General features: G+C 30.3%; 3 protein-coding genes across 3 annotated transcripts; 1 reads left to right on the plus strand and 2 right to left on the minus strand.

The window, feature by feature from the left end:
* Window positions 1-1,083: 1,083 nt before the first annotated feature.
* On the minus strand, window positions 1,084-3,512 carry LOC123298376. Its single transcript, XM_044880364.1, has 6 exons — window positions 3,379-3,512; window positions 2,901-3,306; window positions 2,268-2,440; window positions 2,123-2,203; window positions 1,972-2,055; window positions 1,084-1,518 (listed from the first exon to the last, which is right to left on the minus strand). Exons 1-6 carry the CDS (start codon window positions 3,381-3,383, stop codon window positions 1,131-1,133), a joined length of 1,137 nt encoding a protein of 378 aa, XP_044736299.1. The 5' UTR covers window positions 3,384-3,512; the 3' UTR covers window positions 1,084-1,130.
* A 251-nt stretch (window positions 3,513-3,763) lies between these two features.
* On the plus strand, window positions 3,764-6,801 carry LOC123297576 (ADP-ribose pyrophosphatase, mitochondrial). Its single transcript, XM_044879299.1, has 4 exons — window positions 3,764-3,820; window positions 5,664-6,151; window positions 6,217-6,365; window positions 6,424-6,801. Exons 2-4 carry the CDS (start codon window positions 5,718-5,720, stop codon window positions 6,708-6,710), a joined length of 870 nt encoding a protein of 289 aa, XP_044735234.1. The 5' UTR covers window positions 3,764-3,820; window positions 5,664-5,717; the 3' UTR covers window positions 6,711-6,801.
* Window positions 6,802-7,526: 725 nt separating this feature from the next.
* LOC123297290 (DNA topoisomerase 3-beta-1) lies at window positions 7,527-11,021 on the minus strand. Its single transcript, XM_044878894.1, has 6 exons — window positions 10,830-11,021; window positions 10,007-10,763; window positions 9,638-9,838; window positions 8,916-9,513; window positions 8,026-8,624; window positions 7,527-7,892 (listed from the first exon to the last, which is right to left on the minus strand). Exons 1-6 carry the CDS (start codon window positions 10,918-10,920, stop codon window positions 7,571-7,573), a joined length of 2,568 nt encoding a protein of 855 aa, XP_044734829.1. The 5' UTR covers window positions 10,921-11,021; the 3' UTR covers window positions 7,527-7,570.
* Window positions 11,022-14,394: the final 3,373 nt, after the last annotated feature.

Below are 14,394 nucleotides of genomic sequence, written 5' to 3' on the forward strand. Positions count from 1 at the left end.
TATATATTTACAATAAAAAAATTGATGTTTGTTTAATTTATAACAAAATTATTATTTATTAATAATGTTGCCAAAAAAAAAAAAAAAAGTTAAATATAAAAATTATTTTAAGATTTAAAAAAACTTGTATTATTAAAATTGAGAATAATTTCGAAGTAAAATAAAAAAATGCATAGAATTATCAAAGAATTTTTTATAAATGTCTTCCTTCCTACTTGTTTCTAATTATTTATTATTTTATATTTTAATCTGACTTAACCTAAGTAAGTATTATTTTGTACTATAAAAAGATAAAGTCTTCTGAGAGTATTTCATTGGTTAAAAATCCAACATGGCGGTTTTGAGAAGTAAATTTGATTGGTTACTCAGATTTGCTAAGGTAATTCAAAACTGTTTACTTTCCATGCATTTTACCATGATTTGAAAATCTATATACGTGCTGCTCTCTATAAGTATTTACTATAATTAAATTATAAAAAGTGTCTTCCATATCTCCCTACCATGATTTTTGTAATAATATTGCCTAAACCTTTTAATAAATGGAAATTATTTTGTTTATATTAAATTTTTACGAAAAGTAAAAGTAGTTTTTTAACATATTCATTGAAAGTACACTGTATATCAACCAAAATGAAATGAGTAACCGAAATCTGACTGAATTGTCCCATATTTGAGTCTCATTGAAAAAAAATTAGGAATAATACATATAACTACTAGCTTCATTAATTCATCTTAAGATCACAATATCCGTCCATAATCTTTATATGAACTTTATTAGGAGACAGAAAATAAATATTCTGAAGACGTCTTATTTGAATGTTAGGTTATCACTCAAGGAAGTAATTTAGTTGAACTACAATACAACTGGAGTTATCTTAGGTTTTTTAATCTAGCACTTTCGAAGAAGCTATTTCACAAAAGGTGGGGGAAATATAGGACACATTACAGAATAAATAGGCTTTTTCGGAATAAAACTCTAAAAAATCGAACATTATACAAAAATGTAAAAAATACAAAATTTGAGTCAAGTTTATTTTGATATAAAAAAAAATAAATTAATATACGCATACAAACATTTATATTCAGTTCAACATAATTTTTACCCGACTACTTCGGCGAATCTTCATTTATTAAATCATACCAATGGCCATAAATTCCATTCGCCTCTTATAATATCTTCGTTCTAATTGTACTTGTAATTTATGAAATTCTTCTTCATGTTCTAAGCGTTTCTTTGCAATCATATTCTCTAATTTCATTTTATGTTGATGAAATTCAATATCTAATTTTGATTTGGTTTCTAAACGTTCTAAATTTGCTTCTAATAAACGTTTTTTTAATATTAATATTTCATTTTCTAATGAAGTTTTTGTTTTATCTATTGGTTCCAACATGTTTATTGGAGTTATTAAATTGTCCATTGTCCTATGAGGTTGTTGTGCGATTGGTTCTTGAATAATTTTATGTAATGGTGGTAATTTCATGGAAAAATTTAACTCGTCTGGTAACAACATATCACTGTGAACAAAATTTAAAATTTAATTCGTTGAGAGTTCTTTAAATAATAGTCTATAGAATCCTGTAACCCCGGGTAAAAAATGGAGTATATGAACACATAATCATTGAAGTCATAGGATACGCCGAAATAAGCATTTTTATGTGAGGAACATGTGGTTAGGGATGCGTCATTGTTCAGAAGCATCAGAAACATTGGCAAGTTTAGGATTTAATTGGTAACCATAGTGGCGGATTTAAGGAACAGTAGCAGTTCGAAATCGAAAATTTAAATCCAAAAGAGCTAGCCTATTAATTTTTGCATTCAAATCAAAATATTTGCCTATTTAGTTCGGATAACACGGAAATTTGGTATTTTATGTTTTATTTGTGAAATGGAGGAGATGATATCGTGTTCAAAATTCGTAAACGTATTGGTAAATGGATTGGGGGGGGGGGTATGAGAATTCAACCTACTTCGTAAGTTCATTCGTTTCACCATTCAGCGCCTCTTGTATGTCTTGTGATTCATCTTCAGGTACGTCAATATGATCAAAATGTCTTTAAAAAAACAAAATAAATTACAATTTTTGAGAAACCGTTTGTATTCGGGGAAAAATATACTCACTCTGATTCCGGATCCATATCTTCTTGGGCCTCGATATCTAATATTTCTTCCTTAATTTTAGTATTATTTTCTTGGGGTGTACTAAAATGTTTTGAATAATTTATTATTTTTGGTATGATCCAAACTGGGATAGTTATTTATTTACCTTGATTCCGTTTCAGTAGGATTTAATACACTTGAGAATAAATTAATAGTTGGGAATTGTGGTTTATTAACATTTTGTGGTTCCGTATTTGTATTTGGAGGTGGTAAACTAGTTTCTAATTGGGTCCAACTTGAATCTGATTCGAAATCAGAATCATTTTGTCTTTTTCGTTTCTAAAAAATTTACAAATATATTTTCTTAGATTAACATCGAATCGTATAAGAAGTTAGATTTCTTGCTGTTAAGGATGAAAACGATTTATTATGACGACGATGCTTACTATATTGTAGGAATCTTTAATAGTGCAGTAGAACATTAAAATCGTAAAATTTCGTATGACATCGCTTACAAATGCCATATGAAACCTTTTATTTTGAATAGATTTACGGAGGTATCTTTAGAACTATACTCTAATTAATATCCAAAATCCAAAAATCATAAAAAGATAGTTTCAAAATTTTATATTTCCTGTAATTCTCTGTCAATAATATTCCCTTATATACTTACATCTTGATTTTGCCGGTTTGTGGCCGGTATAAATATTGAAAAGGTTTATTTAAATGGTAAGACTATAGGGCAATCGTTTTTAAAAGCAATCCAGATAAATGATAAATAAAATAAAAAGGAATGAACCTTATTAGGATGTAAACTAGAATTCGAATCCGATAAATTATTATCATCCTCATTACATTCATGCGGTATTAATTCCCATATTTCATAATCTATAATACTTGGCTCTTGTATTGAAGCGGGATCATCACAGTTCTCAACTTGTTGACGATATTTCATAATATTACGTTTTGCATATGCTTTTAATCGTCTCCATTGTTCTTTAATTCGAGCTGCATCTCTTGAATAACCATTATCACGTAATTTATCCTCAATCATTTGCCATATCACTTTTTTCTTTTTATTCGTATCAGTATCAGGTCGTACATTTTCTAATATTGTAATATGTTTTTTCACATAATCAACCAGTAATCGTTTTTCATTTTCATCCCAATTCACTGATCGGGTACGTTTATCACTATTCATCAAACTGCAAATATTTTTAATATAAAAATATAAATTTTTTTAATTAAAAAATATTTAAATTAATTCATTTACTTACTTCATTGAAATACATCAAATAAATTGTCACTTGATTTTAATTTGTGTGCTAATCAGAGTTGATTATCGCCTGTTACTATAACTAAGTTATTTGAAAATACGGTACACACATCATCCTAATTACTAGTTTTTTTGAACGATCCTATTGTATGTGTAATTAAATACAATGTTGTCAAATTGCTTTTTTATATTACACAATGTGTACTGCATTGTAAAAAGGTCGTTATACGCTTGTGTTTCAATTCAATAGTTCAGGGTCTTTAAGTAATAAATAGTCTAATCATGTGTAATTAAACGAACATAACATTTAATTAATTTGTTTTATTTATATCGAGAGTAATTTGAATTTATTTTTATCAATCTGACAACTATGTATTATTTTTAATGTTGTAAGGTTAATAATACATTAAACATTTAAATAAAAAGTTATTCAGCTTGGCTAGGTAGATAATTCTTTACAAGTGTTATATATCTTTTTAAATAAGGTCCATTTATTATAAATATTTTTCTTTATTATAAAGCCAACGTATTTTAACTTTTGTACCATTTTTAAAATGCTTATTTTATGGACAATTTTGAATTGTCAAAAATGGATTAAATGTAACTTTATCCTGCCTGTATTAAATTAAAAAACCGTTATAATTTTCGAAAGAATAACGCATGGCTTTCCTTATTCAAATATCGTCGTTAATTTTCGTCATCTGTCAAAGGACACTAGATTTCTTTTTTTCATAAAAATTGGTTTTTGGTCAAACTTTCGGAAACTATGGATTCTGATCGTTTTTGATGAGTTTATTAAAAATGCACATGGTCAGGGCCGGATTAACAAGTAGGCAGAATAGGCAGTTGCCTGGGGCCCCCGATTTTAGGGGGCCCCCGAAAAATGAAAAAGACTTCTAAAATTTTCTTACAAACATAAAATTCTAGAGAGTGAAAGAAAAATATAATCAGAACTTGTAATATTTGGGGTTGCGCAGGGACAAATAGGACACAACTAAACAACGTACAGGATAATTTAGAAATTTAATTAAGAATTAATATACATAGAAAAATGTTCGTATTAAAGTTCATCAATATTCATGAAATAAAATCACATCAGTGTTCATACTAAATTAACGCATGTAATACAGTTTAGATACGCTGCTATACAACAACCTCAATACAGTTTAGATACGCTGCTATACAGCAAACACAATACAGTTTAAATACGCTGCTATACGCCAAACACAATACAGTTTAAATACGCTGTTATACGCCAAACACACTTCAGTTTAAATACGCTGCTTTTCGCCCAAACACAATACAGTTCAGACGCGCTGCTATACCACATACACAGTAACACTTCTTACTCATCAAAGCTGCTGAAAGAGCTACAACGCGACAAGAGCGACTCGAGATGTTAGGTATACTTTGCATTGAGTCAGATTTATTGAACAAAATCGATACTGATGATATAATTGATGAATTTGCCGAAAACAAATGTAGAAAACGACATGTTTAAAATGTAGATAGTAATTTTATTGATATTATTACATTGGGACAATAAAATTTTTATGAAAGATAAAAGTTTGTATTTTTTAATCGAAAAAAGAAGGGAACGGACGTGAAAAAAAGGGCCCCCAAATTGATGGTTGCCTAGGGCCCCGTTGAGGGTTAATCCGGCCCTGCACATGGTCACTAAATTTAAAAATTTGGGTTTTATAATAGAATAGGTGAAAGCTTAAATAGAGGCCATATACGCGTTTGCTAGCGTATATCAGGCGTTTTATATGCGTAGCGTTGGTATATCTTGGCTATTAATTTATTCACGACGGTCGTTCATTATTTCCTATGTTTGACTTGTTAAGATTTTTGATTTACACATTATAGCCCGAAAATCCACTTCAACAAGATTAGTGTCTGACCGAAGCTTCGGCTTCGACTATCTTTGTCAAAAAAAAAACAACACTTTCAGAGAAATATTCTAAGATCAATTTTAATATTAAAATAATTTATATTATTAATTTTGGTTTCTCGTACAAAATTTTTTAGAGCTGTTTAGCCTTGGGCATCAACTTTGGCTGTTGTATCGATATAGCCAACGATTAATCGGCTTCGGCCAGAAATCGACCTTCGATCAGACACTAAACAGGATATAAAAAACCCATATAAAAAGTCTCAACGTTAATGTAATCTGTAAGCTTTTTGGGTATATAATTGCTTTGCAGTCATGCTTGTGAAGTACAACGTACTAAAGTCATTTATTTGAATCAATTTGACAACAATGAATTTTTATTTATGTTCCAGATTACAACAAAAGTCGGTTAATAAAATAACTGTTATTTTATTGACAAGATTTTCATGAAACTTGTAAATGTTCTTTGCTTGTTAAATATGACACACATAAAATGCCGTAATGGTGTTTACTTATTCAGTAACATAGCTCGACTTACTGTTCCCGATGAATTAGTATCATGGGACCAGGAATGGTTAGATTACAATCCTCCTAATTATACATCTAAAGGAGTTTTCAATAAACCATGGGCTGACCCAGATCTAACCGATTTAGATTTTAAGCCTAAATGGAATGAACAAGATGGCCCAGTAAATCGAGTCAGCTACACATCTTGTTATAAAATTGAAAATGGTTACCCATTAAATCCAATCGGTAGGACTGGATTGCGAGGACGCGGTTTATTAGGTAAATGGGGTCCTAATCATGCAGCTGATCCAATTGTAACTCGATGGAAACGTGATTTCAAAAACAGTATTGTGGTCGATTCGGATACTTCGAAGTAATTATCTCTTATTTCTATCTGAGTATTCTTGAAAGAAGAATAAATTTGTTTTTATGATTTAGGCCAATTTTACAATTCTGCGCAATTCAACGGCGTGATACTAAGGAATGGGCTATTCCAGGTGGTATGGTCGATAGTGGTGAAAAAGTTAGTGAAACTTTACGAAGAGAATTCCAAGAAGAAGCGTTAAATAGTTTAGAAGCAACTGAAGGTAATAGAAATAAAATTTTTATCCTTGGAGGAAATAAATAAAAAAATTTTATGTTTAGAGGAAAAGATAAAATTAAATGAAATGATAGCAGATTTTTTCAAGAATGGACAAAAAATCTATGAAGGATACGTTGATGATCCAAGAAATACTGATAATTCATGGATGGAAACGGTTGCTTATAATTTTCATGATGATTGCGGTACATCTGTTGGAAAATTTCCTTTACAAGCAGGAGATGATGCAAGTAAAGTACAGTGGATGGATATAAGCAGGAATTTAAATTTGTATGCAAGTCATTTGAATTTTATAAAAATGGTTTGTGAAAAATATTCTGCTCATTGGTGAATGTACTTCGAAAAAAATCGAAGGTCCATATCATAGAAGCTTTATTATACAGAAAAACGTTTTTACTTTTTTTATTAATTCATTTAATTTGTAAGAGGGAATTGTATTCATTTTTTTAAGCTGAATTTATTATTGATAACACGTGAAGATAACTGAGTTGATTGTTTAAATACCCCGCCTATAAAAATTACACAAAATATATTCGTTTGAGACAACTATCAAACCCAAACGGTTAAAATAAGAAAATAGTAGTTTTATGACGCTTACTTGGCAAGAAACACACTGTATTAGCGTTTCGAAATTAAGCTGCCCTGCATCACCAGTATGATGATGTTGTTTTTGTTAAATACAGATAACGAAAAGTCAAATGATCTCGTCCAACACGAACTGATATAATAAAATAAAGCAAGCTATAAGAATAGCATAATTTGAGAATACAACAGTGAGTTTCTATAAAAATAACGTTTCCTTAACAAGAAGCACATTCATTCCGAGTTAAAATTTGTCAATAAAAATATCTGCTTAATAATAATTAACAAATTCGACATAAATGATTCTCGACATAAATAATAATATTTTGAATAATATTATTATACAATGTTTCTCCTGTTTGGATTACAATAGTTTTTCAATCCCATTTTTTTGCTACAATGAGAATTAACTAAAGCTACAAAACATAAGCTTTTATTTTTATACACTGACAAGCAATTAGATTATTTATTTATACAAAGCAATTAGATTATTTATTTTTAGTATTTCAAAAATAATTATAAAAAAATTATAAATTAGTACATAATAACAAAATTAAATCACAATTAAGTTGTATTAATTAAATTAATTTTCAAAATTAATATATATATCTATACAAAATATGCAGCCAATTGAGCCATTTTATCTTTTGGTTGTTTTGGTCGACCACGTCGAGCACCTTTACCACCACGACCACCACGTGCACGATTCGGTGCGGAAAATGGTCGAGATGCAATTGCCTTATGTTTGTCAACCAATGATGAGAATTCTGTTGAACAAAATACACATCCTTTCATTTCTGTTGCTTCTTTTGGTAATTTTGTTTTTTCTGGACGATATTCAACATTCACTAATTGTGCCCCACAATCACATTCATCTTCTTCGATTGTTACTTTTGTAGCGTCTTCAAATAAGTGTATGATAACGTCACATCTAAGAAATAAACAAACAAACAGTGGTTAGAATTTATACCATATTGCCAGAGACGGATTATTTAGACGCGAAGGTACAAGATGGAAAATATAAATTCATTCGATAATTGTATATTAAAATAAAACATTCTTACCTATTACATGTAAGTTTCCATTTTGGTCCAGATGAAGGATCCAATGCAAGTACACCAACTTCACATTCCCCACAATTAGCTACTCCTGTACTAAGCAACGATTGTGGACACGTTGGATGATTACAACTATTACATCCGCTACCCTTTTTCATATCTCTAAACGGTGGATAATTATAACAGTATGGACAAAATGTAAAACTTTTCCCTTTGTTACCCATGGTCCATGATAACAATTCAAAATCATCTAATGGACATTTTAATTCCTTATAAATTCGTATGTTACCACTTTGTGGTAAATTATAAGTTTCATCACAATGTGAACAATGTAATCGTTGTGGTTTTGCTTGAATATATTTCATATATCGTCGACATTTACCGCATCGTGAATGTGCTTTCCCGGATGCAGAGAGTGGTGAAAATGATACCTCAAATAATTGATCCATACCAGTGATATTTTTTACAAAATATAAAAATTTTTGTCGAAATACTTCGATTGTATGTTGTAAAATCGCATCGAAATTCGCTTTACCATGAGCAATTAAATTTAATTGTTCTTCAACTGATGAACGCATTGTTGGTAATACTAAATCTGGATCAATCTAAAGAAAGAAGAAAAATTTCTGATTAAAAATTTATAAAATGTAAGATATAAGGCAGTGGTGGTCATAGACGTCGACTGTCTATTTCTATCTTTCATTGACTTGCAATTAATTCCTACTTCATAGTAAATTTTTGTGATCGGTGGCGTGCCCAAAATATTGTTTCACGAACCATCAATGGCACGCTGCTATTGGTTCGTCATCCCTGATATAACGGGATATCATAATCAGATCTTGATATGTCTTCAGGAGTAAAATTCACTCGGTTTGTACTTTAAAATAATTATATACCTTTTGATATCCATGAACCAAAACAATTCCTAAAGTTGTAGGAACAAGTTTACGACCATTTGTGACAGTCACATAACTTCGTTGGCATATATTATTTATATGAACAGGAATAGAAGCATCAGTTCCAATACCATGTTTTTCCATCAACGTAATTAATTCAGATTCCGTTAGATAATCCGGTGGTGACGTTTGTAATTCAACTAACTTATCATCTTGTATAGAAACAACTTCACCTTCGGTAAATGGTGGAATTATTTCATTTTTTGCTAATGCCTGCCAATGCATTACTTTCGTAAAGCCTGGATCCATTAGACTTTTTCCGTTGCTTGTAAACAATTCACCACCAATTTCTAAGGTTGCTGTAATACTTAAATATCGACAATCTTTCGCTAAAGTTCCGATAAAGTGTCTAGTAATGTAATCGTATAATTTCCATGAATCCCCATCTAATGTTTCTCTGTTCGCTAACTTCATCGGTGTAATGGGAGGATGGTCACCCACATCCTTACCGCGTAATGGTTTCCAAACGCCACTGTTTAATATTTCAGATACATCGGCGCCCCATTCGTTGCTTTGTTGTTGTTGGCGTAAAACACCTCTAAAAAAATAAAGAGGATATAAATTCTGGAGATGACCATGAGACTTAACTTTCAAAATCCCAGTACAATTTATCATATTCTGAGAGATTTTAGTCAATATCTCGAGGGCTATTGATAACTTACTCTAAATCAAAATTTTCTGGATAAGATGTAGTTTCTGTTCTAGGATAACTTATATAACCTTGAACATAAAGTCTTTCAGCTACTTGCATAGCATGATGTGGTCCCATTCCTAAACCAGAGCTAGCAACACGCATTAACTCAACAGTATTCAAGGCTAATGGACGTGGTTTAACTTTTTCCTTTTTAGTAACACTGATAACCCTGAAATAAATAATGCATATATAACTAAAAAGATAAATTATTCAACCACCCTTTATATATTGAGTTTCAAAAAAATACATTATGAATGATATAATCTAAAAAGTAGATTTGAGGAAACGAATATAATAACAGGGTATAAAGGATTGAAAATAGTTGTATTTTACTTACTTCGCTTCTTTGTGCCCTTTGACGAGAGATAAGAACATTAAAGCAACATCTTTATCAAAACATCGAACGCGTTGCCAATCTAAATGAATATCTCTGTCATCTTTAGATTTAACGGTTAATTGCAAAACCCAATACGGTTCAGGTTTAAAAGTTTGTATAGCATCATGCCTTTGTACACAAAATCCCAACGTTGGAGTTTGACATGGTCCATACGATATTAACGATGCGTCTAAATCTCCATAGCGACCTTGAAAGAATTTTGTTTGAAAACGTGTAAATGCACAGCCAATTCTTAAATCCAATTCCTGTCTTGCATCCACACTTCGAGCTTCATTTTTATTTGGATACCCTAAATTATTCATTGCCGCTTTAATATCTTTATCTGTAATAGCCGAGAAATGTGCACGATATGTCACTGTACTACTGTACACATTACCACGCATACTACTTTCTACAGCACTCATTACTTCGAAGCAAATATTTTCACCTTCCTTATCGCAATCCAACCATAAAACTAAATTATCACAATTCTTAGCTTCCTGCGCTAAAAAATATGGCATTTTTAATTTAGGTGCTGCCTCTTTTTTCTCTGTTGGGCATGAAAATAATTCGACAGGATCAACTTTATCCCAGTTATTAAATTTGCCGGGGAAATCTAAACTCATTACGTGTCCGCATACCGATGTCATTTTATAATGAGCTGGCATATTCATAAAAGTTCCTGTCCATTCGTGAATAAAACATGCCGAATTTAAACCTAGTAAAAAATTTTGGAGTTTAGTTTTTCTTGAAAATAAATTAAGTATACATGTTTTTGGCTAACCTTTTCTTTGTGAATTTTTCCCATTGCTTAATATGTTAGCTAAAGAAGCGGCAAGAGATGGTTTTTCTGCAACCATTAATACAGTTTTCATTTTGGATGATTAATTTTAACTTGCTTTTCTATCAAATTTTTATGTATTTCATTCTAAAATTTAAAATTGACAAGCGACAATTCCATGAAATATTCACTATCAAAAACACACGATCTAAGGTAGTGCCAAGTAGTACCCTCTATGCATCATTAATAGAGATGCAATAAATTAGAGAGAAAAATACGGTTTTCAGAGCACTCTATATGTCAAAGACTAGTCTATGAGATTTTTGACTCAGGGAATTTGCTACTGTACTCTATTATTTACGGAAGCCTGAATGGTTCATGAACAATTTATGAAAAAGTGTTGCTACACTAGCTTTTTTTTTTAAATGTGTACTACCCACAAATATAAAACCAACTTTCAAAAAGTGCACTTGTGACTTGTGGTTATGGATACAAACCTTGAAAATGTCAGTCGGTGATAACTATTTAGTTAGCCATTACCGAAACTGTCTGGAATTATTAATTATTGTATGTCTGGATTTAATGATAATATGATAATGTTTATAATTTGTATTATGTAGTTAGTTAAAAATTTTTCTTAGTATTATTTAAAAAATATAATGCTTTAATTAGCCTTTTCCCTAAGAAGATTAAAAAAAGATTCGCTAGATGGCAGAACTAGGGAGATACAAATATTTTGATTTCCTATATTTCGATTTCCTACCATCTAGCGGATCGTTTTTTAATCTTCTGAGGAAAAAGGCTAATTAAAGCATTATATTCTTTAAATAATACTTATACAAATTTTTAACTAACGACATAGTACAAATTATAAACATTATCATATTATCATTAAATCCGGATATACAATTATTAATAATTCCAGAGAGTTTTGGCAATTCTTTGGTTTCGGTAATGGCTAATTAAAGAATAGTTATCACCGACTGACATTTTCAAAAAGGTATGTTTCCATAACCACAAGTTACAAGTGCACTTTTTAAAAGTTGGTTTTATGCTTGTGGGTAGTACACATTTAAAAAATAAGCTAGTGTAGCGCCACTTTTTCATAAATTGATCATTAACTATTCTGGTTTCCGTAATTATTAGTAAGTCATATTTTCTTTTTTATCGTTTGTAAAACGATCATTAGAGAATATACATATTTTGAAAAGTCCGATAAGTTTAAATTTTCGATGACAATAGGGAAAAAACAAATTTTTTGTAAATGTAAAAATAAAAGAACTAAATTTTCGTGAGTTTTGAATCCTAATTACTCTAGAAAATTCAAAAGCCGAGATACAATTTTTAAGATGATATTCAGATCGATAGCTTAAGTTACGATAATCTTTTTGCGTAAAACATGCGTATCCGTTATACAAAATAATCACTGCGCATGTGCCAATATTAGAGTTCTATCACTGATTTGTAAACATATAATAAATTTTTGTTTATTATTCTGAATTGAATTTGGTTATTTAATAATATAAAAATCAGTAACAGTGTTTATTGAAAATAGTTGCAGTTATTGAATATTATTTCAAAATGTTCTAGTTTTATTAACAGAGAGAAGTACAGGGTTTTCTATTTAAAATGATATAACTTTAAACTTAAACAACTTTTGTATGAATTATCATGAAACATCTATCTATATTAGAGTATTTTATGGCAAATATGAACATGTAACCTGTAGTGTCGGTAGGAGGATTGATGCCATTGTTTGTCATGTTTGTATGAATACTTTTTCAAATTACAAAATATTTTTATTGTTTATAGTTATATCATTCTTAATGGGAAACCCTTTATATAAATATATTTAAAAAAAACTATTTTAAGAATTATATATTAAATATTCATATAATTCAAATTCCAATTTTGTAAAATTGTCATAATAATTGCAAACAAATATAAGAAATAGTTTTTAATACATAAACTATGGTATTTGTACACGGAGAATTTTTTTGTTAAAACGTTAATATAAACGAGCATAATGAATTGATTTGAATTATCGGGAAATATTCTCCGGGAATAAACATATAAATCACGTTTCACGAAAATCCAGTCCATTGGACTATTAAACAAATATTTTTTATAAAATTGTTTCATATCGATCCGGAAATTCGTCTTCGTATGGAGTTTTGGGAGATATCTTAGAAACTGTGTATTTTATAGTCAAAGGAATTTGATTTTTGTCTTTTTTTGGGTTAAAGTTACTCTATATACCGAGTTTTATCAAATTCTGGAAATTTTTGTATTCGGTGGTTTTCCGACTAACAAAGTGGAGTGTTTTAAGTTTAATGGATCTGTATATATCTAAATTTTTCTTGTATTGTTGCTGTCTGTTGTGGCAGACATCGCAGCTCCAAAACGGAAAACTGATTTTGATTTTTGTTTGTTTGAAAGATAATTAGATCGGAGATGATCTTATTAGTTATGTTTCAAGTCCGAGTTTAGGGATTTGTACCCGATAACAACTAGAAAAGAGGTGATAATCTTCAAACGGCTGAGCAGATTTTCTTGAAACATAGTTAAGAATACTCTCGGTCAATTTACCTTTCAAACAAAGAAAAAGTCAAAATTGTTCATCCGTTTAGGTCAGACCGATCAAATCGGATTTTGTGTCGGGGGTTTCCTTAAAATTTTACATTATGTGTCATTTGTTGCAAAAAATCTGTTTTTATTAACTAGATATATCTATAAAAAATGAAATTTGACTTTCTATTTTTCTTTTACGATTAACTTTCACACAAGTAGAGGCGCTTCGATAAGTCTTGGAGATTTCCCATCTTAATCTTACTTATCACTCTAATTTATTATTTAATCACGACGTTTCATTTGATTCTTGACTATCCAATAAGTTCGATATCATTTCCGATCAGCTACAAAAAAAAATTGCTCCGTGTAGATATATGTATGAATAATATGTGAATGTGACATGGGATAAAGGCGCCGGACCATCAGCGTCTGGGAGGGAAATCTCATTTACTAGTTTTAGTTTGTTATATCAGCATCCTCCATTGGATCATATCATCTCGTTGATGATCATCATATCATCTTGGTGCATCATCATTGTATAGTGGGGGTGTAAGTGGCAGCAACACATACAAACAGTTCACTTTGTGTCTCTGTTATGTTGTTCTATCTGTATTTGTGGGAATGTTCTTTCTGAACACGATTGTACACACGATTTACACTGAGTGTAAATAAAGAACGATAGTCTTATATCAGTTTAATTGCACTATCCTTTTCTACCTACGCGCAGTGTAGTACACTGAGCCCAAAAAAGAACAAATTGTATGAGTAGTGTTCTAGGGCAATGTACGGGAACGCACGAACTTTAATATAATATAACGGACGAACGGATGGACATACTATAAACATACATACGTACTATAAATATATACATACTCTCACATACAACATACATACGAGATTGGGAACCATTGATGACGTCACTAAAATTTTAGAGTTGCGTCGTTTTCAAATGTATGTATTTGTAGGATATGTTTATGTGTTATAATATATACAAACA

Source organism: Chrysoperla carnea, chromosome 4, assembly GCF_905475395.1.
Source record: "Chrysoperla carnea chromosome 4, inChrCarn1.1, whole genome shotgun sequence".
Classification (NCBI taxonomy): Eukaryota; Metazoa; Arthropoda; class Insecta; order Neuroptera; family Chrysopidae; genus Chrysoperla; species Chrysoperla carnea.